Here is a 27354-nt window from a genome sequence, read left to right as displayed (position 1 = left end):
TTTCCTGCGGGTCATGGTTGATTTGTGGGTCAAGAAATCAGTTTAGGGGCCAGGTGCAGTGTCTCACACCTGTAATCCCAGCACATTGTGAGGCCAAGGCAAGAGGATCACTTGAGTCCAGGAGTTCAAAACCAGTCTGGGCAACAAAGGGAGACCCCCATCACTTAAAAAAAAAAAATTTTTTTTTTTAAGTTAGCTAGGTGTGGTGGCATGTGCGTGTTGTCTAAGCTACTTGGGAGGCTGAGGCAGGAGGATCACTTAAGCCCAAGAAGTCGATGCTGCAGTGAGCTATGATCACACCACTGGACTCCAGCCTGGGTGACAGACCAAGACCCTGTCTCAAATAAATAAATAAATTCAATAAATCAACACTGATGCCTGTACCCCACCTCCAGGGTTTCTGATCTCACTGGTCAGGGATGTGGCCTGCACACTGTAAAAGCTGCCCAGGTGATTCTGATGGGTAGCCAGGGTCGGAAGCCACTAATTTAGTGCGTCTGGACCAGTGCGTGTTTGTAGTGAAATTGAGCAGAGAACATGACCATGGTTGGGGTAAATATTGCGTCATAAAACTTTTGTTTCAGATTTTTTATAAGGTGTGTCCTGGGTCACAGTGTAAACTTTTATACTGTGGTTTGACACCACAGTGACTCTAGGGGCCCAAGTGACGTCACAGAACAGTGGTTCTCAGACTTGAGTGTACAGGACTCATCAGGGGAACTTGTTGACACTGTAGACTTGTGGGCCCTACCGCAGACCTAACTGAATCAGACTTTTGGGGGCAGAGGTCAGAAATCTGCTTCTTGGACAGGCTCTCTGGATGGTTCTATTGTTCTCTTGAGTTTGAAAACAGAGTTCCAATCTAGGGAACCCAGAATGAAGTAATAAGAGACAATGTACTTTACATTATGCTCTTGTCTTATATAATGGGAATTAGCCATTGACCGAGTGAGTGAGTGATGCCAGGATCAGCTTTTCATTGGCCCAAAGGCACTGATTCCACACGAGCTTCAAGCCTGCGTGTGGACCAAGGAGGAAGGCCTGGGGCCCTGAGCTACCAGGAACACTAATCAGAGTCCGGAGCAGGAAGACCCCATCTTCCCAAGTCCTTCTGGCATACCTGGCTATATGATAGGCCTCGGGACAGCCATGGCCAGGCTCTAGTCAGGCCCCAAATCTTGCTCTGTGAAGGGGGCCTAGAAGCTTTGTGGAGGTCACAGGATTGTGCAGAGGTCAGCACAGGGTTAGGGACAGGCCCCAGCAGCAGCCCCTCTGGGCTGTCCTGCTGTATATCTGTTCTGTGTCAGGCACTATAAGGGAGATTGATGAGCAAGATATGGTTCCTGCCCCTGCAGGGCTCACCTCTGTCCGCTGTCAGTTGGGAAACACTTACTGAGCATCTCCTCCGAGTCAGGCCTGCTAAGTCATGGCTTTTGTCCTCAGGGTGCAGACAGTGGAGGGTGCAAGATTCAATCCCTAAAGCTTCTTAGAGGCCTCAGCAGAGAAGGTTCAGGAGGGTCCTGCTAGGCCCACTTCTCACATGCAGCTTCTTATCTGATCCCTCATCCCTCACTCCCAGCATCATCACTGGAATACCTGACCCCAGAGGTCCCAGAGGTGATGTTGCCTAAGCCTGCTGGAGCTTTCTGAAATGAGGACCTTATACTTGGCCTTTCTTTCTGGTGGGTCCTCCTCTAGGCCCCGCATCCAGCCACGGCTTCCACTGTTCCCTCTGGACCCTCTGCCCACCAGCCACTCTGTAAACATACCTTGTTCTTTCTACCGCTGCATCCTTACACATACCCCTCCCTCCATCTGGAAAGCCTGCCCTCCGCTTCTCCTCACGGCAAACTCACACTCATCCTTCGCCATTCTTTCCAGTGGGACTTTCCCAGACTATCACCTACCCAGACTATCGCCTTCCCAGACTATCGCCTTCCCAGACTATCGCCTACCCAGACTATCGCCTTCCCAGGCTATCGCCTTCCCAGACTATCGCCTACCCAGGCTATCGCCTTCCCAGGCTATCGCCTTCCCATACTATGTCAATTTTTGTTCTCAACTCCCATAGCATCTTGAAAATACCTCTTCTGTAGCTGTAATAGGTTTATTTCTTTTCTTTTCCTCTTTTTTTTTTTTTTTTTTTTTTTTTTGAGATGGAGTCTTGCTGTCGCCCAGGCTGGAGTGCAGTTGGCGGGATCTCGGCTCACTGCAAGCTCCGCCTCCCGGTTTCACGCCATTCTCCTGCCTCAGCCTCCCGAGTAGCTGGGACCACAGGCGCCTGCCACCACACCCAGCTAATTTTTTGTATTAGTAGAGATGGGGTTTCACCGTGTTAGCCAGGATGGTCTCGATCTCCTGACCTTGTGATCTGCCCGTCTGGGCCTCCCAAAGTGCTGGGATTACAGGCATGAGCCACCGCGCCCAGACTTTTTTTTTTTTTTAAGACAGGGTCACCCAAGCTGGAGTGCGGTGGCACTATCTCGGCTCACTGCAACCTCCGCCTCCCAGGCCCAAGCGATTCTCCCACCTCAGCCTCCTGAGTAGCTGGGACTACAGGTGAATGCTCCCACACCCTGCGAATTTTTGTGGTTTTTTTTTTGTTTTTTTTTAGACGGAGTCTCGTTCTGTCATTGGGCTGGAGTGCAGTGGCACAATCTCGGCTCATTGCAACCTATGCCTCCTGGGTTCAAGCAATTCTCCTGCCTCAGCCTCCCGAGTAGCTAGGATTACAGGTGCGTGCCACCACACCCAGCTAATTTTTGTATTTTTAGTAGAGACAGGGTTTCACCATGTTGGCCAGGATGGTCTTGATCTCTTGACCTTGTGATCTACCCACCTTGGCATCGTAAAGTGCTGGGATTACAGGCATGAGCCACTGCGCCCAGCTGTATTTTTTTTTAAAGTCAGGGTTTTGCCACGTTGCCCTGGCTGGTCTTGAACTCCTGACCTCAAGTGATCCACCCACCTTGGCCTCCCAAAGTGCTCAGATTACAGGCGTGACCCACCATGTCTGGCCCAGGTAATTTTTGTATTTTGAGTAGAAACAGGGTTTGGCCATGTTGCCCAGGCTAGTCTCGAACTTCTGACCTCAGGTGATCTGCCCACCTTGGCCTTCCAAAGTGCTGGGTTTATAGGCATGAGCCACCACACCCAGCTTTTTTTTTTTTTTTTTTGACAGGATCTCACTCTATTGCCCAGGCTGGAGTGCAGTGGCACAATCATGGTTCACTGCAGTCTTGAACTTGTGGGCTCAAGTGATCCTCCCACCTCAGCTTCTTGAGTAGCTGGAACTACAGGCGTGCACCACCATGCCTAACTTTTAAATTTTTGTAGAGACAGGATCTCACTCTATTGCCCAGGCTGGTCTCGAACTCCTGGGCTCAAGCGATCCTCCCGCCTTAGACTTCCCAAGTGCTGGGATTACAGGCATGAGCCACCACAGCTGGCTAAATTTATTTCCTAAAACAAAATCATGGCCGGGCACAGTGGCTCATGCCTGTAATCCCAGCACTTTGAGAGGCCGAGGCGGGGGAATCACCTGAGGTCAGAGTTCGAGACCAGCCTGGCTAACATGGTGAAACCCCATCTCTATTAAAAATACAAAAAAATTAGACAGGCATGGTGGCAGGTACCTATAATGGCAGCTATTCAGGAGGCTGAGGCAGGAGAATTGCTTGAAACCAGGAGGTGGAGGTTGCAGTGAGCCGAGATCATGCAATTGCGTTCCAGGCTGGGCAACAAGAGCAAAACTCCATCTCAAAAAAAAAAAAAAAAAAAAATCAGGGTACGTGGTCTGATGAGAATAATACAGGAACTAAATACTTGAAATGAGGACCATTAAGGAAAATCCCAGCTGTGGATGTGCTGACAAGACAGCACTTATTTCCCCGAGTGTGATGATTTCATACCTGTGTCTGGGCCCAGAGCAGAGTGTCCAGCATGTGGTGGGTGCTCAGCAGATGTTTACTGAATAAATGAATGAGCAGGTGAGCACACCTATGCATGTTGAGAGGGGGAGAGAGGATGAAGAGCTGGGAGAGACTGCCCCCCAGACAGGAAGATTCAGGCTGTTTGTAGCATCAGTTCCAAGGACAGAACCAAAGTCACCTCCTCATCACCCCTAGTGACCTGCTCCCCTGTCAGTCACCTGGACCTGTGTGCCCCACAGCACTCCATCTTCAGCTCAGGGCTGGCTCTGGGTGGGCCCTCTGTCCTCAGGGAAGGGTAGGTCTTAGTAAATGCTCAATATGTGTTTGCTGCAAATCATGCAATGATAGGCCTTCAAGAATCATTCCCAACACCATCTGTGCTCACAGACAGTAGGAGTGCAAATGGTGATGAGCTCTCCTTAAAACTGCTTGTAATCGTGGCTCTGTCCGAGTGTTTACCACAGAGACTCAGTCATTCATTCAACAAATAGATACTGTGTGCTGACTTTGTGCCAGGCACTGTTCAAAACACCAGAGATTCTGCAGTATGAAAAGCAAGATTCCTGGCCACAATCTAGTTGGCAAGGTGGACAGTAAACAAATAAGAAAAGAGTGTGAGAGTGATAAGTGCCAAGAGGAAACAAAGCAGCGTTCAGAGGACACAGAGTGCCAGGGTGTGAGTGTGAGTACAGGCCTCAGGGAGGCACGTCCTCAGCAGGCAGTCAAGGAAGACAGGATGAGGGGAGTTTAGAGTCAGGTCACACAGAGCCTTTCCAGGGAGAGGACTTGGGATTGATTTTAAGTGTGACAGGGAGGATTCTGAGTAGGGGCATGAGATGACCTGACCCCTCCTGCCTGCTGAGAAGAGAGGATGCCGCGCAGGAAGCTGTAGTAGGCTCTCTCCAGGTGAGAAGTGGTTGGATCTTAGCTGTGTTCTGACCACACCCAACAGGGCTTTCTGTTGGGCTGGATGTGAGGCTGAGACAGGAAGCAATCAGGAATGGATGACTCCTGACCTCTTTATCCCTGAGACCACCAACCAGATCCCAAGTGTAGCTACCCTTTCTGATTCTAATAACTGTCGTGACAGTGGCTGGGGTGGGTGGTTCAAGAACCATGCAAAAGTTATAAGGTCTTGGTCACTAGTTCAGCTGGGTTGGTTGGCCTTCTGGGCCTATTTTCAAATATTTAGCGCATTCCCAGCCACAGAATTTTTTAGGGTTACAGCACAGCTCAAGAAGAGACTCTTCTCAAAGGTACAGAATACAGGCCAGGCGTGGTGGTGCACACCTATAGCCCCAGCTACTTGGGAGGCTGAGGCAACAGGATCACCCAAGCCCAGGAGTTTGAGGCCTGCCTGAGCAACACAGTGAAACTGTCTCTAAAAAAGAAAAAGAAAAAAAAATAAACGTACAAAGGTCAAAGGGCTCCCAGTCAGGCAAAGAAAACAAAGAAAAGGAAGCAGAGACCCTACTGGGGTCAATACACTTCTCAAAGCATATTGACTCTGGGTCACCTTACTAAATTTACTTTTAGTTCTAGTAGCTTTTTGGCAGATTCCTTATGATTATCTACATATGATTGTATTATCTGTAAGTAAAGGCAGCTGTATTATTTTCCAATCCATATACTTTATTTTTCTTGTGTTATTGCACTTGTTAGGACCTTTAGTACAACACTGAGTAGAAGCGGTAAGAACATTATTGCTTTGTTTCCAATCTTAGATGAGAAAATAATCAATCTTTCCTATTAAGCATGCTGTCGATTTTTTTTTTTTTGAGATGTAATGTCACTCTGTCACCCAGGCTGGAGTGCAGTGGCCTGATCTCGGCTCACTGCAACCTCCGCCTCCTGGTTCAAACAATACCTTGCCTCAGCCTCTGGAGTACCTGAGATTACAGGCACACGCCATCATGCCCAGCTAATTTTTCTATTTTTGTAGAGATGGGGGTTTCAACTTGTTGGCCAGGCTGGTCTTGAACTCCTGGCCTCAGGTGATCCGCAAGCCTCGGCCTCCCAAAGTGTTGGGATTACAGGCATGAGCCACCGCACCTGGCCTTAGCTGTAGATTTTTCACAGATGCTTTGTATCAGGTACCCTTCTGTGGTAGGCAGAATCATCATCCCCCCCAACAATGTTCAGGTCCTGATCTGCAGCACCTGTGAATATGTTACCTTACGTTGCAAAAAGAGTTTGCAGATGTGATTAAGGATTTTGAGATGGGAAGATTATTTTGGATTGTCCAGATGGACCCAATATAATCACCAGGATGCTTATGAGAGGGAGGTAGGAGGGTGAGAGTTAGAGACAGGAAGATGCTACTGGCTGTGAAGACTGAGGAAGGGGCCATGAGCAGAGGGATACATATGGCTTCTAGAAACTGGAAAAGAAAAGGGAATGGATTTCTTCTCTAGAGTCTGCAAAAGGAACACTGCCCTGCTGACACCTTGATTTTTGTCCAGTGAAACTCATTTCAGACTTCTAACCTCCAGAACTGTAAAATAATAATTTGTGTTATTTTAAGCTGCTGAATTGATGGTAATTTGTCACACCAGCAATAGGAAACTAACATTCTATTCATCGTTTTCTGCTTTTTTTTTTTTTAATCATGAAGGGTGTTGAATTTTGTCAAATGATTTTTCTGCATTTTTTCAGGTGATCGTGGTTTTTCAGTTTTTTGTGTTTTTTTTTGAGACGGAGTCTCGCTCTGTTGCCCAGGCTGAGTCACCACAACCTCTGTTTTCCAGGTTCAAGAGATACTCCTGCCTCAGCCTCCCGAGTAGCTGGGACAACAGGCGCATGCCACCATGCCCAGCTAATTTTTTTTTTTTTTTTTTTTTTGAGATCGAGTCTTGCTCTGTCACCCAGGCTAGAGTGCAGTGGCATGATCTTGGCTCACTGCAACTTCCACCATGGGTTGGCCAGGCTGGTCTTGAACTCCTGGCCTCAGGTGATCCACCTGCCTCGGCCTTCCAAAGCGCTGGGATTACAGGTGTGAGCCACCGCACCCAGCCAATGTTCAGTTATTGATTGATTGAGACAGAGTCTTCCTCTGTTGGCTAGGCTGGAGTGTAGTGGCACAGTCATGGCTCACTGCAGCCTCAACGTCACAGGCTCAAACGATTCTCCTGCCTCAGCCTCTGGAGTAGCTGGGACCACAGGCATGTACCACCATGCCTGGCTAATTTTTAAATTTTTTGTAGAGAAAGACTCTCACCATGTTATCCAGGCTTGTCTCAAATTCCTGGCTGGGCTTAAGTGATTCTCCCACCTCCGCCTCCCAAAGTTCTTGGGTTACAGGCATTAGCCATTGTCCCTGGCCAATGTTTAGTTCTTATTTTTAAAATAAATTTTAATTTTACATTTATCCTCATTGTTAAGCAAGTGATGTTCAGTTTTTGTTTTTTGTTTTGTTTTGTTTTTTTTGAGATGGAGTCTTGCTCTGTCACCCAGGCTGGAGTGCAGTGGCGCGATCTCGGCTCACTGCAACCTCTGCCTCCCGGGTTCAAGCGATTCTCCTGCAGAGATCCTGCAGTGAGCCGAGATCGCGCCACTGCACTTCAGCCTGGTGACACAGCAAGACTCCGTCTCAAAAAAAACAACAACACTATAGCCTTTTTCTGCTGTTTTTAGAACCTTCTGCTACTATATCTACCACTTCCACCACCACATCCATAAGCACCACCATAGGGACTGCCTGAGCTTCTTCCACCAAAACTGCCTCCTTTCATAGGTCCATAATTTGATTGCTGTTGTCCACTATAATTGCTAAAATCATTATAGTTCCCATCACCACCATAGTTACCAGCGCCAAAATTTCCTCCTTCATTGTAACCATCATATCCTCCGCCACCGCCACCATATCCACCACCTTGGTTTTCATATCTTGCTCCACCACCACAGCAGCCCTGTCTACTGTTATAAGCAGGCTCACCATCATTGATGCCACCATCACCTCCTCCATAACTACCTCTGCTACCACCATCTCCACCACCACAGCCTTCTCTTCCACCAAAGTTTCCACTACAGCCAAAATTACCTCTACCACCTCCAAAGTTTCCTCTGTAACCTGTAAAATTGCCAGATCCACCTCCACGACTACTTACCATCCAGCAGGCTACCTCTGTTATTTAGTAAGGGCCTTTTTCACTTCACCATTATGCCCATTAACAGTGTGGTATTTCTGGCTGGGCGCGGTGGCTCGCACCTGTAATCCCAGCACTTTGGGAGGCCTAGGCGGGTGGATCATAAGGTCAGGAGTTCGAGACCAGCCTGACCAACAAGGTGAAACCCTGTTTCTACTAAAAATGCAAAAATTAGCCAGGCATGGTGGTGCACACCTGTAATCCCAGCTATTCAGGAGGCTGAGGCAGGAGAATCCCTTGAACCTGGGAAGCAGAGGGTGTAGTAAACCTAGATTGCACCACTGTACTCCAGCATGGGCAACAGACGGAGACTCTGTCTCAAAAAAAAAAAAAAAGCCAGTGTGGTATTTCCGAACAATTTTATCAACTATATCTTGATCATCAAGTTACAAAAGCAAATCCTTTTTTCGACTCTGCCTGTCTTCCGTAACTTCTCTGGTTTTAATCTTGCCATACTTTTCAGAGGTCTTTCAAATTATATTCTTCTGTATCTTCTTTATTTTATTTATTTTATTTTTTTGAGACAGAGTCAAGCTCTGTTGCCCAGGCTGGAGTACAGTGGCGCAATCTCGGCTCACTGCAATCTCCGCCGCCTGGGTTCAAGCAATTCTCCTGCCTCAGCCTCTCAAGTAGCTGGGATTTACAGGCATGTGCCACCATACCTAGCTAATTTTATATTTTTAGTACAGATGGGGTTTCACCTTGTTGGTCAGGCTGGTCTTGAACTCCTGACCTCAGGTGATCCAACAGCCTCTGCCTCCCAAAGTGCTGGGATTACAGGCTTGAGCCACTGCGCCCGGCCTAGATACCTTTTCCTTATTAATTTCTAATTTAATTCCATTGTGGCCAGACAACATATTTTTAATGATTTCAATCCTTTTAAATTTGTTGGCCGGGCGCAGTGGCTCACAGCTGTAATCCCAGCACTTTGAGAGGCCGAGGTGGGCAGATCACGAGGTCAGGAGTTCAAGACCAACCTGGCCAACATAGTGAAACCCCATCTCTACTAAAAAAACAAAAAAATAGCTGGGCATGGTGGCACGTGCCTGTAGTCCCAGCTACTTGGGAGGCTGAGGCAGGACAATCACCTGAACCTGAAAGGCGGAGGTTGTGGTGAGTCAAGATCATGCCACTGCACTCCAGTCTTTTGAATTCTATTGTCTGATATTAATATCCCACTAATATTCTCCCATTAATAAGCCATTCTAGCTTACTTATTTATGGTTGTCTGCATGATATATCTTTTTTCCATCTTTTTACTTTTAGCCTTTTTTTTTTTTTTTTGAGACGGAGTCTCGCTCTGTCACCCAGGCTGGAGTGCAGTGGCGTGATCTCACCTCACTGCAACCTCTGCCTCCTGGGTTCATGCCATTCTCCTGCCTCAGCCTCCCGAGTAGCTGGGACTACAGGCGCCGCCACCACGCCCGGCTAATTTTTTGTATTTTTAGTAGAGCCAGGGTTTCACCGTGTTAGCCAGGATGATCTTGATCTCCTGACCTCGTGATCTGCCCGCCTCAGCCTCTCAAAGTGCTGGGATTACAGGCTTGAGCCACCGCGCCTGGACTAATTTTTTTTTTTTTTTTGAGACGGAGTCTCACTCTGTCGCCCAGGCTGTAGTGCAGTGGCCGATCTCGGCTCACTGCAACCTCCGCCTCCTGGGTTCAAGCGAGTCTCCTGCCTCAGCCTCCCGAGTAGCTGGGATTACAGGCGCACGCCACCATGCCTGGCTAATTTTTTGTATTTTCAGTAGAGATGGGGTTTCACTGTGTTAGCCAGGCTGGTCTTGATCTCCTGACCTTGTGATCCGCCTGCCTTGGCCTCCCAAAGTGCTGGGATTATAGGCGTGAGCCACCGCGCCCAGCCCATTAACTTTTGTTTTAATTTTTTTTTTTTTTTTTTTTTTGAGACAGGGTCTCACTCTGTCATCCAGACTGGAGTGCAGTGGCACAATCTTGGCTCACCGCAACCTTCGCCTCCCGGGCTCAAGCAATCCCCCTGCCTCAGCCTTCTGAGTAGCTGGGACTACAGGCATGAGCCACTCTGCCCAGCCTTGTTTATTTATTTTTTTAATTGAGATGGAGTCTTGCTCTGTTGCCCAGGCTGTAGTGCAGTGGTGCGATCTCGGCTCACTGCAACCTGTCTCCTGTGTTCAAGCAATTCTCCTGCCTCAACCTCCCAAGTAGCTGGGACTACAGGCACACACCACCACACCTGGCTAATTTTTTTTTTTTTTTTTGTATTTTTAGTAGAGGCAGGGTTTCGCCACATTGGTCAGGCTGTTCTTGAGCTCCTGACCTCAGGTGATCCGCCCACCTCGGCCTCCCAAAGTGCCGGGATTAAAGGCGTGAGCCACTGCACCCGTCCCCGGCCTTGGGTTTATTTATTTATTTATAGAGTCTTGCTCTGTTGCCAAGGCTGGACTGCAGTGGCACAATCTCAGCTCACTGCAACCTCTGCCTCCTGGGTTCAAGTGATTCTCCTGCCTTAGCCTTCCAAGTAGCTCGGACTACAGGTGTGCACCACCACACCCAGCTAACTTTGGTATTTTTAGTAGAGATGGGGTTTCACCACGTTGGCCAGGGTGGTCTCGAACTGGGATTACAGGCGTGAGCCACTGCCCCTAGCCTGTTTTAATATTTTAAATGTGCTTATATGGCCAGGCACGGGGTGGCTCACGCCTATAATCCCAAGTACTCAGGAGGCTGAGGCAAAAGGACTGTTTGAGCCCAGGAGCTGTGATCATGCCACTGCACACCATCTGGGCAACAGAGCGAGAGCATGGCTCTAAAAATAAATTAAAATCTGGCTGGGCGCGGTGGCTCATGCCTGTAATCCCAGCACTTTGGGAGGTGAGGCAGGCGGATCATGAGGTCAAGAGTTCGAGACCAGCCTGGCAAATATGGTGAAACCCTGTCTCTACCAAAAATACAAAAAATTAGCCGGGCGTGGTGGTGGCAGGCGCCTGTAGTCCCAGCTACTCGGGAGGCTGAGGCAGGGGAATCACTTCAACCCAGGAGGCGGAGGTTGCAGTGAGCCGAGATTGCACCACTGCACTCCAGCCTGGGCAACAGAGGGAGACTCTGTCTCCAAAAAAAAAAAAAAAGAAAATTAAAATCAAATAAAAAATGAAAAAATGAAACATGCAAAGCTGGTGAAACTGTCACATTCATCAGTGTATGTAATGTATACATGTAGGTTGAGAAGCACTAATAAAACTGACATCCACGTGCCCACTTGCCAGCTGAAATTACCTAACAAGCCCTTTGTAGCCCCCTCTCATGCTTCACTGTGTTAATCATTCAGTTGCTTTTCTTCAGAGCTTTGCCGTGTGTGCCTGTGCAACATATAATGTCATGTTGGCTATCTTTGAACTTTAAATAGAATCAGGCTGAATGTATGCTCTGTAATGTTTTTCTGCTTAATTTCCAAGATTTCCTTATGCTTATATGTAGCAGTTATTAATTTTTTCTGCTGTATAGCACTACACTCTATAATCCACAATTTATTCTACTCTTGAGCACAAACGGGCTGTTTGCCGTTTTTGACTTTTACAAACAATGCCGCTATGCATATTGCTTGTGTGCTTCTGAGGTATTGTGCCTGGGAAGAACTGCTGGGTTGTAAGGTACGTGCATGTTCAGCTCATCTAGTTAATGCCAAACTGTTTCCAAGGTGGCTTGTACTAATTTCTCTTCCACCAGCAGGGTGGGAGGTCCTACTTCTCCACTTCCTTGCCAGCATCTTCTTGACAGTGTTTTCGCATCCTAACATATCTGCCACCTGAGTCTTTGTAAGAACAGCCAACGCTGAATGTTCACTCACACAGTGCCAGACCCTGTACTGAGGGCTCTGTGTGTGATTTGATTTCACCCTCACAAGACCCCCATCTATTATGAACGTATTATTGATGTCCAAGAGAGCAAGTCTTTGTCCTGCTTCTGCCCCAGACACTTCCCTTCTGCCGGGGCCCCATGGTCACGTTGCCTGTCTTCGTTTCCCAGCCTGGGTGGGGCCGAGTCCCAGCAGGGCCTCTGTGCCACCCCTGGACCCCTTTCTCCTCAGGCTCTTACTCTCTGTCAGTCCGCCTCAGCCGCCCTGCATCCTGGGACCGGATCAGACACTACAGGATCCACCGCCTTGACAATGGCTGGCTGTACATCTCACCGCGCCTCACCTTCCCCTCACTCCAGGCCCTGGTGGACCATTACTCTGGTATGGCCTTTCCCTGCCTCCAGGACTAGGCTGGGATAGTCTGTGGGGAGAAGCAGGCAGTGGTGCCCTTGGATATTTTACCAGCTATGGAGTATTCAGACAGACAGAAGAGCGGCCTCCCCTATTTTCACGCCAGTCCCTATGCCAAGAAATGCAGGCTGGGAGCCCTGTCTTCACCTCGTGCCCTGGCAGAAAAGCCACAGACCTCCTGTGTAGGCTCAGGTCAGTACCTTGCCTACCACTCTGGTTCTGATTCAGAGCCCCTGGCAGCAGGCAGAGTTCTCTCCACAGGAACCGGGCACAGAGCTGCTGCTGTGTGGGATTCAATCCTGACTCTCCTTAGTACTTCCTGGTGCCTGTCCTTCAACAGACACTGGAAGATGCAGTCACTGGGCACAGCGTCAGGGCGCAGAGAGGGAAGAGCACTCTTGTGAAAACTCATTAGGGGTTTTCTGCAGGTCACTCCGTGTGGAAGTAGACAGTGAGTAGAAGTAGACTGAGCATTCCTTAGCTTTCTTCCCAAAGCAATTTCCTAACCAGAAACTTGAGCTCAAGAGGTCCATGAACTCACCCTAAATCATACAGTGACTGTCTCCCAAAAGTTAGCCCATAAAGACCTTTGACTACATCTGTCTCCATGAAACCAATAGCTTGGGGCTCATGTCCTATCACTCTTTGGTAACCATGCCCCCTCCTGCCAACTGCGGAGGGCTGTCAGGGTGAGGGCTGTTGGGGAGAAGTAAGGTGGAGTCAGCCATGTCAGGGATGGAGGTCTCTTCCTCAGAGCTGGCGGATGACATCTGCTGCCTACTCAAGGAGCCCTGTGTCCTGCAGAGGGCTGGCCCGCTCCCTGGCAAGGATATACCCCTACCTGTGACTGTGCAGAGGACACCACTCAACTGGAAAGAGCTGGACAGGTAAAGTCGGGGACTCCTGGAAACATGAAAGCAGGACCAAGAGTTAGAAGGACCCACCCCTTGGAACCCACAACCCGGAATGTACCTGTCACACTCAGGGACACCTGGCAGCTGGAGCCAGAGTGCACTGACTCAACTCCTGGAGCATGGCCCAGGCTCGACAGGTGGGGCTGGGGAAGCTGATCTGATAGGGAACAGGGGAGCCCCGTGAGGTCCTCAGCAGGAGTGAGGGGTTTTGAGAACAGTGCAATTTTGTGTGTAGTGAGTACAGGGAGGAGGAAGAGGCTTCTTGACCCAATTATCTTCCTTTGTCCACAGCTCCCTCCTGTTTTCTGAAGCTGCCACAGGGGAGGAGTCTCTTCTCAGTGAGGGTCTCCGGGAGTCCCTCAGCTCCTACATCAGCCTGAATGATGAGGCTGTCTCTCTGGATGATGCCTAGGCCCAAAGGAGAGACCAAAAGGGAAACCAAGGCTGCACATCTAGAACCCCAATTCAGCCTCCTGGGCACCCCAGAGGCAAGGCTGTGCACTCAGGGAGGGAGGGTGGGACACAGAGGTGCATCCAGGGTCCCACCTGTACCCTTGCTCTTTCCTCTCTTAGCCCTTAGAAGTCACCTACTTCCTTCCAGTGCCATGATCCCACCTGCGACCTCTAGTCCGAGTGCAGAGAAGGTGGGACCAGGGCCAGGGTTCCAAAAAGAGAATAAGCCTCCTGGGGGTCTGACCTAGTTAGTTCTTGAGTTTGGGGTTTCTAGTACCATCTGGATGCCCTGCCTGTTGAGCCCCATTCTACATCCCCACCATTAACCAGGCCCCACCCACAAGGTAGAAACAACCCCTAGAGTCAACGAGAAAGTCATTTTCAGAAAATCTACAAGTCTCGTTGAGACCACCACCATACCTCAGAAGGTAGGACTGTGGCCTAGAAGGGAAAGGAAAGCTGAGATGATGTCTTACTGTAGCAGCAGATCTTGGATGGTCCAGGCTCTACGTGACCTCCCGAGCAAAGAGAAAGACTTCGGACAGTCTAGGTCCTCAAATGTCCCCCATTGAGGACAACAGCCCCAGCTCTTTTTCTTTTTTTTGAGACGGAGTCTTGCCCTGTTGCCCATGCTGGAGTGCAATGGTACGATCTCAGCTCACTGCAACCTCCACCTCCTGGATTCAAACAATTCTCCTGCCTCAGCCTCCAGAGTAGCTGGGATTACAGGCGTACACCACCATGCCTGGCTAATTTTTTTGTATTTTTAGTAGACATAGGGTTTCACCACGTTGGCCAGGCTGGTTTCAAACTCCTGACCTCAGGTGATCCACCCACCTCGGCCTCCCAAAGTGCTGGGATTACAGGCGTGAGCCACGGCACCCAGCCTAGCTCTCAGATCTCTATTTCATTTTGTGGCTTACCATTCCCTAGCACACTGGCCTTGCCATCTTGTGGCCGAATACAAAATAGCACCTCTTAAGTCTAGCACACTGCAGTGAGGCCAGGCACCTCAGTGCTGGGCAGGGGCATCAGAAGGTGCTAAGCCCTCTCTCCATAATGCCAAGACGGAGACCACAGCCTACACCAAATCCAGCCCTTGATTTCCCTGCTGCCTCCATAAAGAGAAAGAGGTCTGCTGGATCCGCTAAGGGATCAGGGAGAGGAAGAAAGAGGGATGGGGTGGGAGGTACCACCTCCAGTGCTCCTACTGGTTCCCAAGCTACAGGTGGGGTGGGAAAGGCTTTATCAGGTATCATCAACAGGTTCTCAATTAAAGATTTGATTTATTCAAGTATATGAAAACATTCTACAATGGAAACTGTTATTAGATGCTGCCTGTACTGTGCTATGGACCACGCACATACAGCCATGCTGTTTCAGAAGACTTGAAATGCCATTGATAGTTTAAAAACTGTACACCCGATGGAGAATCGAGGAAGACAATTTAATGTTTCATCTGAATCCAGAGGTGCATCAAATTAAATGACAGCTCCACTTGGCAAACAGCTGTTACTTGATGGTATCCAAGAAGAAATGGTTGGTGATGGATAAATTCAGAAATGCTTCCCCAAAGGTGGGTGGTTTTTAAAAAGTTTCAGGTCACAACCCTTGCAGAAAACACTGATGCCCAACATACTGATTCACGGTCCAGGAAACACGGGTCTTCCAAGTTCCAAGGGGCTGGGGTTCCCCAACGATCAAGTTCCTGTGCTGTAATCAAGAGGGTCCTTTGGACTGGATAGGGAGCACTTGGGAGCTGTACACCATCAGTCATAATGGATGGCAGTGTAAAAGATGATCCAAATGACCTAGTGAGGAGACAAGCACTGTTCATAGGTCACCTGGCTTAACACAGGCCGATTCCACAAAACAAAAATGCCAGATGAGAATGTAAACACGGGGCACTCTCCACGGGCTAGCCATTGTACAATCTGCTTGGGGGGTCTAAATTATTTCACTGAAATCACGCTGTCACTAACAGAACCCAGGACTGCCCTCCTGCACTTGCAAAGGAACTCCTGATAAGCTCCTCCCCTACCAAATGGCAACCCCAGGCCCAGGGAATTGAGGTGCAGATGTGGAAATGATTCAAGTAAAGCATATTACACTGCTAGCAGGTGCTGCGACTACCAATGTGAAAATACCATAACTTGTCAGCTGCATATCAAAGCAGGGATTCTCAAACCTTGGCTACCCATTGTAATCTCTTGGTTCTTTTAAAAAAACATATAGATGCCCCAGCACTACCTCTCAAAAGATTTTATTGGTTTGGGTTAGAGTCTGGACACATAAGGTTTTGTGGTTTTTTTTTTTTTTTTTTTTTTGAGTCCTGCTGGGACTCAACAAGTACACACCACCACTCCTAGCTATTTTTTTTCCCCCCTGTAGAGATGGGTTTCACCATATTGCCCAAGCTGGTCTCGAACTCCTGGACTCAAGCAGTCTGCCTGTCTCAGCCTCCTAAAGTGCTGTAATTACAGGCATGAGCCACCATGCCAGGCCATGAGTATAATTTAAAAAAAAATGGGCCAGGTGCAGTGGCTCACACCTGTAATCCCAGTACTTTGGGAGGTGGAAGCAGGCAGATCACCTGAGGTCAGGAGTTCTAAGACCAGCCTGGCCAACATGATGAAACCCCATTTCTACTAAAAATACAAAAAATATCCAGGCATGGTGGCTCACACCTGTAGTCCCAACTACTCGGGAGGCTGAGGTGGGAGGATCACTTGAGCATGGGAGGCAGAGGCTGCAGTGAGCCAAGACTGCGCCACTGCACTACAGCCTGGGTGAAATGGTGAGCCCGTGTCAAAAAAATAAAGCGTACAGTTGAGAGGCTTTCTGTATAGGAACAGTTGTGCAAACATCACCACTGATTCCAAAACATTACTCCAAAAAGAGCCTGTTTCCTTTATCAGCTACTCTCCGTCCCCTCCTCCCAGCCACTGGCAACCACTAATCTACTTTTTGCCTCTATGGATTTGCTCACTGTGGAGATTTTGCATATGGAATTACACAACACATGGTCTTTTGTGTCTGGATTCTTCCACTTAGTATGATGTTTTAAGGTTCATCCATGTTATACAGCATGTATCAGTACTTCCTTCTTTTTTTTGAGACGGAGTCTCGCTCTGTCGCCCAGGCTGGAATGGAGTGCAGTGGCGCGATCTCGGCACACTGCAAGCTCTGCCTCCCAGGTTCACACCATTTTCCTGCCTCAGCCTCCCAAGTAGCTGGGACTACAGGCGCCCGCCACCACGCCCAGCTAATTTTTTTAAGTAGAGACAGGGTTTCACCATGTTAGCCAAGATGGTCTTGATCTCCTGACCTTGTGATCTGCCTGCCTCGGCCTCCCAAAGTGCTGGGATTACAGGCGTGAGCAACTGCGCCCGGCCACTTCATTCCTTTTTAAGGCCAAATAACATTCTACTGTATGGATACATAGTATCTTATCCATTCATCAAGTGATGGTCATTTGGACTGTTTGTACTTTTTAGCTATTATGAAAAATATTTCCTAGTTTCCTTTTTGAGATGGAGTTTCCCTCTTGTTGCCCATGCTAGAATGCGATGGCGCGATCTTGGCTCACTGCAACCTCCACCTCCCGGGTTCAAGCGATTCTCATGCCTCGGCCTCCAGAGTAGCTGGGATTACAGGCGCCCGCCACTACACCCAACTAATTTTTTGTATTTTTAGTAGAGATGGGATTTCACCACGCTGGCCAGGCTGGTCTTGAACTCCTGACCTCAGGTGATCCTCCTGCCTTGCCCTCCCAAAATGCTGGGATTACAGGCGTGAGCCACCATGCTCAGCCCTCCTAGTTTCTAATATCTAGCCAGGGTTGAGAATCAGATGTAGAAGCTGACGATGGGCCCTGGATTTACACATTACAGGGGACTGTACAGTATATCAGACCACATCTTCTGGGATGTGGCTCAACACAGGCCATGGCCCTGAGCCTCAGAAGCCTTTAGAAAAATAGCACCCTGCTCACATAGTGTAACTCAATCAGTGGGGTCCCCTCCTGTGAGTGACACCTCATGAAATGAACAGTACCTGTTGTAAAACTATCAGCTACACATACCATGAACAAGGCAAAAGAGGTCATAAACCCTTCCTTCGTGAGCTCCCACGTGCCACCATATTCTTCCTCATCAATCTGTAGGTAATTGCTGAAGTAGAGGTACAAGACTCCTGCATTGATCAGGCAGAATCTGGAGCAAGAGAGAACAAGTACCAAACATAAATTGAAAGCTTAGAACACTCAGAACTCGTGGCCGGGTGTGGTGGCTCACACCTGTAATCCCAGCACTTTGGGAGGCTGAGGTGGGTGGATCACTTGCGGTCAGGAGTTCAAGACCAGCCTAGCCAACATGGTGAAACCCCATCTCCACTAAAAATACAAAAACTAGCAGGGCATTGTGGTGGGCGCCTGTAATCCCAGCTGCTCAGGAGGTGGAGGCAGGAGAACTGCTTGAACCCAGAGGCGGAGAGGTTGCAGTGAGCCGAAATTGTTCCACTGCACTACAGCCTGGGCAACAGCGAAACTCTATATATAGTGTGTGTGTGTATGTATGTATGTGTGTGTGTGTGTGTATATATATGTATGTATGTATGTAATATAGTTCTCCAAAGCCCCTTAAAGTAACAGAATGGCTGCTAAGCCATCCCAAGCGGGACCTGACATGGGCCTCCAGGTAGCTCCAGCTAGGGTGTGGCTATGGGAGAAACACATGTGAAGCTGCTGCTTCATAGCCTAGTTGAACAAGCAACAGCATACCCCCTGTATAACTCCCAGTGGGAGACCATTTCTGGATATCCACTGTCTGTTATTGCTACGGGATGCAAACGTGAAGATGACTGTTCCTGCCCTCAGCTCACCATCAATTAGGGGGCTAGGAACAGCAATGAGCCGGGCATGGTGGCTCATGCCTATAATCCCAGCACTTTGGGAGGCCAAGACAGGCGGATCACCTGAGGTCAGGAATTCAAGACCAACCTGGCCAACATGGCGAAACCCCGTTGCTACTAAAAATACAAAAAATAAGCCGGGCATGGGGGCAGACACCTTTAGTCCCAGCTACTTGGGAGTCTGAGGCAGGAGAATTGCTTGAACCTGAGAGGTAGAGGTTGCAGTGAGCCGAGATCACGCCAGTGCACGCCTGCCTGGGCGACAGAGAAAGACTCTGTCTTAAAAAAAAAAAAAGAGAGAGAGGCCGATGCCAGACATGCTGACTCATGCCTATAATCCCAACACTTTGAGAGGCCAAGAAAGGAGGATCACTTGAGCCCAGGAGTTCAAGACCAGCCTGGGAAATGTAGAGAAACCTTGTCTCTACAAAATTTTTAAAAATTAGCCAGGTGTGGTGGCTCACACCTGTAGTTCCAGCTACTTAGGAGGCTGAGGCAGGAAAATCATTTGAGTCCAGGAGGTCGAGGCTGCAGTCAGCTGTGATGGTGCCAGTGTGCTCCCACCTGGGCAACAAAGTGCAGCCCTATCTCAAAAAAACAAAATGGAGGGACCTGAAATAACTTCTACCAAAGCCAAGGTTTAGGACATTAAGCATTGTGCCAGGAACAAGGGAAATGGTCGTCAAATACAGAAGTTCCTACTTCCCAAACTCGCACAGGTACAAAGGTCACAGCAGAACTAGAGTGCATGCCACGAACAAGTAATGTTATAGCCTCTTGCATGAGGTCACTTTAGACCCATGAATGAATGGACTGGCCCAGCCTTCAGGAAGGCAGGAAGGTACCCTGCCTGACCTGAGATGCTCCTGAGGAGTGGTGCACCAGACCCAGGAGTGCCACTGTAGGGCTGCTTCTTTGCTTTAGTCATCACACACACACACAGCTCCAGAGCAGCAATGGCCTTTCCTGTAACAGGAAAAAAAGCCTCTATTTAAAAAGAAATGATACCATGAAAATGTAAGATACCCAAGACTTACCCTGCTATCCCCAAGAACCCTCGTAATGGCAAAACTCCCCAAATGACACCCAGGACCACAGCAATGATCTGTCGGAACCAGTAGATCACATCTAAAAATTCATCCTGTAGAAAAGACAGAAAATGCAAGAATTATCTGGAGTGGGTGCCACAGGACAGCAAAAGGGGAGAATATTAAACCTTTCTGCTAAACATATCCAGGAAATTTGTTTCCCCCCAAAGGCAACAGTATGTGCTTCCTGTTTCACCTCTTACTTATACTAAAATGTGGTAGAAATGATACATTTAGAGGCTGGGCGTGGTGGCTCAAGCCTGTTATCCCAGCACTTTGGGAGGCCGAGGCGGGTGGATCACCTGATGTCAGGAGTTCAAGACCAGCCCGGCCAACATGGTGAAACCCTGTCTCTACTAAAAATACAAAAAATTAGCCGGGTGTTGTGGCAGGCGCCTTTAATCCCAGCTACTTGGGAGGCTGAGGCAAGAGAATTGCTTGAACCTGGGAGGTGGAGGTTGCAGGGCAACAAGAGTGAAACTCCGTCTCAAAAAAAAAAAAAAAGATACATTTAGACATCATTAAGCGATCACTTCCAGAATCTGTGCTCTAAATCAAAATTCTAGAGGTGCATATATAATATGGCCTGTAATGAAATGACTGTGATAGTAATTGTGCTACTGGCCGCACATACGGATTAGAAGCATAAATACTGGAGGCAGGTGCCACTATATTTAAGTTTAATGGAAGAACACAGAAGACTCAGGTTTCTGATCTGCCCTAGATTCCAGAAACCAGTCCTTATACAAGAAAAGAAAGAAATGACACAGCAGATTAGAGACTGCAGGTTTTGCAAGAGCTGGGCAGGGCTGGGGGCAGAACAAGGGCACCTTCAGGAAGTGCCTCCCATCCCCCCCTTACAGGAACTTCAGGAAGGAAAATCCACTTCGGCAGCCCAGAAAACCAAGAAATGACTGCAAATATAATACGCTTTTCAAGCTACCTGGAATCAAGCTGTTTGTGATGGCCCCTTCCAGATCATGGAGCAGAGTTACGAAGCATCCTCCGAATGGGACGAGTAAGAACGTTCTGAAGTCCCAACCAATTCTCGCACATATTTGGTGGCGTTTCTCCACCCCCACACCTCACACTCACCCAGCGGGTGGTCTCAGTCTCCCCTCTTGACCCATGCTTATCAAAGTATTCGGTCCTTTACATTCAACAAGCAACAGCAGCTCAAGATTAGCGAGCCTCACTATGTGCAAAAGGCTTTAATGTACCACAGTACCCCACTTCAGAGTTATTCTGAGTTAAACGAGATTCCGCTTGGAGAGCACCTGGCACGTAGAAAGCATTCTCAGCAGAAGTCTGTTACTGTTACTGTTTGTACTATTTAATTCGAAAGAAACAAGTAACCTACTCAAAACCCTACTGCACATAAAAGGCGGAGGCCGAATCGAATTCAGCTCCCTTTCCCAGTTCAGGCACAAACCCTGCCCGCGAATGACAACGCCTCTCCCCGCTCCTCGCCAATTCCGCATAACTAGGGGGCTTCATCCTTAGGCCACCCTTCGGGGAGCTCCAAGCCCAGCTGTCCGCCCAGTGCCCGCCAAGTTTGCTCTGACACCCTTGGGCCACCCGCCCCACTGCCCTACTCGATTGCGCCGGAACGAGGACGAGGGCAGGCCCGCGCCAGTCTTCCGTTCCCCGAGTCCCAGCCGACTCCTCGCACCCGCGCCCTGTTCAGACTCCACCGTACCTTATCCTCCCAGGCCGCGTCGCTCCGCAGCACCTTACTCCAGACGGAGACTTTGAGGGCCCCGTTGGCCAGCTGCGGCTGAGGCGGCTCCTCCTTCCGCCGCCCGCCGCTCATCCTCCCGTCGCGCCGCCCGGGCCGGGCCTGGGGCGCGCGGGCTGAGCCAAAGGGAGTCGGGGTCTAGGGTCGCAGGTCACGGCGCGGGGCGGCTGCAGGTTCAGCGGTCCGGTCCTGCGGCGCGCTGCGGTCCCTCACACCTGGCCAAGCTACCCGGTTCCGCCGGCTCTACAGAGCAGGCGCCGCGAAGGGAGGGGCGGTGCAGTGTCGCGCGCCCTCCCGCCGACGTGCTCACGCAGCCAATCGGCGACCGCGAAGCCATCCGAGCGAAACAGCGACCGGCGCCTTGGCGCAAGCGCGCTACTCGTGGCGGAAATGACGTCAGCATCCGCCGGGCTCGCGGTAAGGTGTGAGGGGAGGGACAATCTTGGTAGAACGGTGACTGGGCGCCAGGAGGCGCTGTGGAGACCGAGGAGGTAGGGGAAAACCGAGGCTGGACGTCAGCGTCGCCCAGTCGGCCACAGCTGCCCCTCGAGCAGCGAGTGGGGCAGGAGCGGCTCTACCTTTCCTTGCGACCTACTCGCCTGCTGAGCCCAGACCTTGCTCCAGGGTAGCTCCAAGCTGCCCCATAGGATTTAGTCCGCTTATTTTCTCCCCTAACCCTGCAAGTTCTGTAGGGCCTTGTTGAAGATGTTAACTCTTCTGTAATAACTAACCATTTCATCTTGCCCAGCACCCTCTTTTGGCACACGAGACCCCAAAGACCCTGAGACCCCAAAAGAGGAAATGAGATTCTGAGGCCGTATAGCAAGGTGGACCCAACCGGGGACTCCTGGGCGGCAAATACAAGGATTGGGTTAGGTGTCAGGATATCTGAGTGTTCACATACAGCGTCCTCACCATGTGCTGCGTCAGTGGTTCACAAAGTGAGCTTCCGGATCAGCAGCGGCCGCATCGCCTGGGAACTGGGTAGAGGCGCAGGTTCTCGGCCCCCATTCCACGCCTACTGACTCAGAACCCCTGGGGATGGGGCTCCTTCCGGTGGCCCTCCAGGTGGTGCCAGGCTCACTGTGCTGGTAAGTCCAGAGACCAAGGCACATCCCTTCTGGACAGTGGATTTTTTTTTTTTTTTTTGAGACGGCACGGTCTCTGCTCACTGCAACCTCCACCTCCCGGGTTCAAGCGATTCTCGTGCCTCAGCCTCCCACGTAGCTGGGATTACAGGCGCCCACCACCACGCTCTACTAGTTTTTTTTGTATTTTAGTAGAGACGGGGGTTTCACTATGTTGCCCAGGCTGGTCTCGAACTCCGGAGCTCAGGCAATCCGCCCATCTTGGCCTCCCAAAGTACTAGGATTACAGGCGTGAGCCACCTCACCCGGCCTCTGGACAGTGGATTTATAAAGACAAGTAATGTATCTGGTACCTGGGTGTGTCTGACTCCAGAATCTGTGCTCTTAACCGTTAAACTTTAAAGCTGAGAGTATCTTTTTTTTTTTTAAAGAGGTCAGAGCATCTTTTGCATACCTATCAACATTCACCTGTAATTCTTCACTTTTCAGGAGTAATAGAACCTCCCTAGGGAGGCCAGGCGCAGTGGCTCACTCCCATAATCCCAGCACTTTGGAAGGCCGAGGTCGGTGGATCACTTGAGGTCAGGAGTTCGAGACCAGCCTGGCCAACATGGTTGAAAGCCCGTCTCTACTAAAAATGCAAAAAAAATTAGCCGGGCGTCGTGGTGGGGACCTGTAATCCCAGCTTCTCAGGAGGCTCGAGGCATGAGAATTGTTTGAACCTGGGAGGTGGAGGTTGCAGTGAGCCAAGATCGCGCCATTGCACTCCAGCCTGGGCAACAGAGCAAGACTTGGTCTCAAAAACAAAACAAAAAACAAACAAAAAACCTCCTAGAGAGCTTTTCCAGAATACTATAGCTGCTGTTTTCCACCCCAAGCCCACCCTGACATTGTTTCAGTAGATTAAGTGGGGCTGGACCCTCAAGGTGAAACATACTGTGATCACGTTACTGTCTGGAACTGGTGGAAGGGCCGTATACGTTATATGGGTGCACTCCTTTTGTCCTAAGTTTCCCCATGGGTCTTGTTCTTTTCAGCCCTGCCTCTTTTCTGATCCAGTTTCCCTCCCATATGAAATGGTAAAGCTTAGCCAGTTGAAGGAAATCAAAATATTTTACCCCAAAATATGGCTCCCTAGTATAATGACTATTTTAGTTTAGTTTTTAAGACAGGGTCTCACTCTGTTGCCCGTGCTCAAATGCGGTGGCATGATCAGGGCTCACTGCAGCTTTGATCTCCTGGGCTCAAGCGATCTTCCCACCTCAACTTCCCAAGTAGCTGGAGCTGCAGGCACAGGCACATGCCACCAACCTGGCTAAGATTTTTTTTTTTTTTTTTTTTTTTTTTATAGACAGAGTCTCACTCTGTCGCCCAAGCTGGAGTGCAGTGGCATGATCTCAGCTCACTGCAACCTCTGCCTCCCAGATTCAACCAGTTCTATTGACTTAGTCTCCCCAGAAGCTGGGAATACAGATGCGCACCACCACACCTGGCTAATTTTTGTATTTTTCAGTAGAGATGGGATTTTGCCATCTTGTCCAGGCTGGTCTCAAATTCCTGACCTCAAGTGATCTGTCTGCCTCAGTCTCCCAAAGGGCTGGGATTACAGGCATGAACCACCACACCCTGACAGGTTTGCTTTTGTTTTTGTTTTTTAATTTTCTGTAGAGACAGGGTCTCACTATGTTGCCTAGGCTGGTCTTGAACTCCTGGGCTCAAGCAGTCCTCCCACCTCGGTCTCCCAATGTGTTGGGATTACAGGCATGACCCACTGTGCCTAGCATAATGAATATCTGAACTTGAAAACCTAATCAAGGTGCTGGAAGAGACTTTTCCTGTATCTACATAAAGATATGACTGACCCACCAAGGAGAAGAGTTCTTGTTCCTCTCCCTGTTATCTCACTTTCTTTTTTTTTTGAGACGGAGTCTCGCTCTGTTGCCCAGGCTGGACTGCAGTGGCGCGATATCGGCTGACTGCAAGCTCCGCCTCCCGGGTTCACGCCATTCTCCTGCCTCAGCCTCCCCAGTAGCTGGGACTACAGGCACCCGCCACCACGCCTGGCTAATTTTTTGTATTCTTAGTAGAGACAGGGTTTAACCGTGTTAGTCAGGACAGTCTTGATCTCCTGACCTCGTGATCCGCCCACCTCAGCCTCCCAAAGTGATGGGATTACAGGCGTGAGCCACTGCGCCCAGCTATCTTGCTTTCTATTGCAGAAGAGAAGACAGTGTAACCACACCTGAACAGACCCTTTTTCAAGGTAATGACTGTCTCCAACAATAATTTAAATTCCAAAGATAACTATTTACAGGTTAATTTCTGTTTCTGATCCAGTCATTCTTCCTAATAATCATTTGTTGTCCCTCAGTAAAATTCCTTGCTCCCCCTTCCCATAACCTGTTCTACCAGGATCCAAGCCCCCATTCTTTCTGTAACCTCAAGATGGTACAGAAGCTTCTGTACCTGGCCGGGTGCGGTGGCTCACACCTGTAATCTCAGCACTTTGGGAGGCCGAGGCGAGTGGATCACCTTAGGTTAGGAGTTCGACATCAGCCTGACCAACATGGAGAAACCCCATCTCTACTAAGATTACAAAAAATTAGCCGAACGTAGTGGCATGTGCCTGTAATTCCAGCTATTCAGGAGGCTGAGGCAGGAGAATTGCTTGAACCTGAGAGACGGAGGTTGCAGTGAGCCGAGATCGTGCCATTGCACTCCAGCTTGGGCAACAAGAGCGAAACTCCATCTAAAAAAAAAAAAAAAGAAGCTTCTGTACCTTATTGGGGAGTTGGGGAGCTGGGTCTTCATTCTGAAGACTCCTGTGTATACACGTTAAATCAAATTGTATGCCTTTTCTCCTGGTAATCAATCTGCCTCATATCACTGATTTTCAGGGAAACTTCAGAGGGCCAAGAGCTTCCAAACTGACTGGTTTGGAAGTGTACCATTGTTACAAAACCTCTTTTACAGACTCCCTGCTGGCATGTAGTTCAGAAGACAAACTAATGAATCTGTCACAGAATGTTGGAAGAATGACTAGCCCTTGGCCTAAAGGTAAGTTTTCACTCTGCCAGGTCTCCCCCTGGTGAAGATGTATAATGGGGAACCTGATCTGGGGGGATTAGGGAAGGCTAAACTCTGAAGGAAGACATTAGAAGGAAAAGAGGGAGGTGAAGGTGGGAGATAACATTTAGGGAAATGAAACCATGTGGGCTAATGGTAAGGAATGAAGCCACCAGAGGGGAAGCACAGGGGAGAATCATGCTGAAGAGTTTGCTTCTTATCCAGGGGTAGGGGAAGCCATCAGGTTTGCATCTTAGAAGGATCATGCTTGCTGCTATTTGGGGGACTGGATCAGAATGGGGGACTAGTTAAAAGGCTGTTAAAGTCATTTAGGTGAGAGTTGGTGAGGGCACTGAAGATGCAGAAAACTGGATTCAACAGTTCTTTTTTTTTTTTTTTTTGAGATGGAGTCTCATTCTTGTTGCCCAAGCTGGAGTACAGTGGCATGATCTCAGCTCACTGCAACCTCCACCTCCCGGGTTCAAGCGAGTCTCCTGCCTTAGCCTCCCGAGTAGCTGGAATTACAGGCGCCCGCCACCACGCCTGGCTAATTTTTTTTGTATTTTTAGTAGACACAGGGTTTCACCATGTTTGGCCAGGCTGGTCTCGAACCCCTGACCTCAGGTGATCCACCCACCTCGGCCCCACAAAGTGCTGGGATTACAGGCGTGAGCCACCATGCCCGGCCCGTTCTTTTTTAAATTAAACATATTACTTATTTATTTATTTTGGAGACAGAGTCTCGCTCTGTCGCCCATGCTGGAGTGCAGCGACACCATCTCAGCTCACTGCAGCCTCTGCCTCCCAGGTTCAAGTGATTCTCGTGCCTCAGCCTCCGGAGTAGATGGGATTACAGGTGTGCGCCACCACACCTGGCTAATTTTTTGTATTTTAGTAGACATGGGGTTTCACTGTGTTACCCAGGGTGGTCTTGAACTACTGAGCTCAGGCAATCTGCCTGCCTCAGCCTTCCAAAGTGCTGGGATTACAGGTGTGAGCCACCACACCCAACCAAATTAAAAATATTTTTAAGGGCCTGGCATGGTGGTTCATGCCTGTAATCCCAGCACTTTGGGAGGCCAAGACAGGAGGATCACTTGAGCCCAGGAACTCAAGACTAGCCTGGGCTACACAGGGAGACCCCGTCTCCACAAAAAAAAAAAAAAGAAAGAAAAAAACAATTAGCCAGGCATGGTGGTGCACACCTGTAGTCCCAGCTATTTGAAGGCTGAGGTGGGAGGCTTGCTTAAGCCCAGAAGGTAGAGGCAGCAGTGAGCTGTGATCATCACACCACTGCACTCCAGCCTGGGTGACAGAGTGAGAGACTCTCTCAAAAAAAAAAAGTTTTTTAAATTTTAGTAAAATATATCTAACAAAGTTTATCATTTCAACACTTATTAAGTGTATAGTTCAGTGGCATTAAGTGCATTCACTTTGTTCTGCAGCCATCACCACCATCCATTTTCAGAACTTTGTCACCTTGTAAAATTGAAACTCTGTACCCATTAAAAATAACTCCTCATTCTCCCATTTCCCCAGTCCCTGGAAACCAGTTCCATTCTACTTTCTCTGTAGGAATTTGACTATTCTAATGGGTATCTCATAGGAGTACAGTATTCGTCCTTTTGTGACTGGTTTGTTTCAGTTAGCATTATGTCCTCCAGTTTCACCCATGTTGTAGCATGTGTTAGAATTTCCTTCCTTTTTAAAGCTGTTGTATGTACATACCACATGTTGCTTACCTACTGATAGACATTTGGGTTGCTTACACTTTGAC

General features: G+C 49.1%; 2 protein-coding genes and 1 long non-coding RNA gene across 5 annotated transcripts in view; 2 read left to right on the top strand and 1 right to left on the bottom strand.

Annotated features, from left to right (window-relative positions):
• SLA2 (Src like adaptor 2) overlaps window positions 1–14830 on the top strand; it is a 36885-nt gene extending 22055 nt beyond the window's left edge. Inside the window, exons 5-7 of one of the 2 annotated variants that reach the window (XM_055104838.2) lie at window positions 12140–12289; window positions 13074–13206; window positions 13525–14830. In XM_055104838.2, the coding sequence (XP_054960813.1) occupies window positions 12140–12289; window positions 13074–13206; window positions 13525–13645 (404 nt within the window). In that variant the 3' untranslated portion in view covers window positions 13646–14830. The remainder of the gene's footprint in view (window positions 1–12139; window positions 12290–13073; window positions 13207–13524) is intronic. The other variant, XM_003831889.4, reaches the window with a different exon arrangement.
• A 122-nt stretch (window positions 14831–14952) lies between these two features.
• Window positions 14953–21765, bottom strand: RAB5IF (RAB5 interacting factor). 2 transcript variants are annotated; one of them, XM_008957278.4, is made up of 4 exons: window positions 21385–21765; window positions 19635–19738; window positions 17771–17900; window positions 14953–15497 (listed from the first exon to the last, which is right to left on the bottom strand). In XM_008957278.4, exons 1-4 carry the CDS (start codon window positions 21496–21498, stop codon window positions 15456–15458), a joined length of 390 nt encoding a protein of 129 aa, XP_008955526.1. In that variant the 5' UTR covers window positions 21499–21765; the 3' UTR covers window positions 14953–15455. The 2 variants fall into 2 exon arrangements, with proteins under 2 accessions (XP_008955526.1, XP_008955525.1); XM_008957277.5 differs by lacking the exon at window positions 17771–17900 and having other exon boundaries at window positions 21385–21702.
• Window positions 21766–21885: 120 nt separating this feature from the next.
• The window catches only part of LOC117977239 (uncharacterized), a 13387-nt gene continuing 7918 nt past the window's right edge, over window positions 21886–27354 (top strand). Inside the window, exons 1-2 of the long non-coding RNA XR_004668262.3 lie at window positions 21886–22514; window positions 25485–25568. This is a non-coding gene — a long non-coding RNA (uncharacterized LOC117977239). The remainder of the gene's footprint in view (window positions 22515–25484; window positions 25569–27354) is intronic.

The sequence above is a fragment of the Pan paniscus genome, chromosome 21, assembly GCF_029289425.2.
Source record: "Pan paniscus chromosome 21, NHGRI_mPanPan1-v2.0_pri, whole genome shotgun sequence".
NCBI lineage: Eukaryota > Metazoa > Chordata > Mammalia > Primates > Hominidae > Pan > Pan paniscus.
Note: the sequence above shows the minus strand (reverse complement) of the source record. Positions and strands in the feature narration are given on the sequence as shown.

Coding starts and splice junctions, on each gene's coding strand:
- RAB5IF (XM_008957277.5), bottom strand. CDS start 21,498: ATGAGCGGCGGGCGGCGGAAGGAGGAGCCGCCTCAGCCGCAGCTGGCC. Junction 19,739..21,384: donor ACGCGGCCTGGGAGGATAAG/GTACGGTGGAGT, acceptor TCTTTTCTACAG/GATGAATTTTTAGATGTGAT. Junction 15,498..19,634: donor GGGTTCTTGGGGATAGCAGG/GTAAGTCTTGGG, acceptor TCTCCTCACTAG/GTCATTTGGATCATCTTTTA.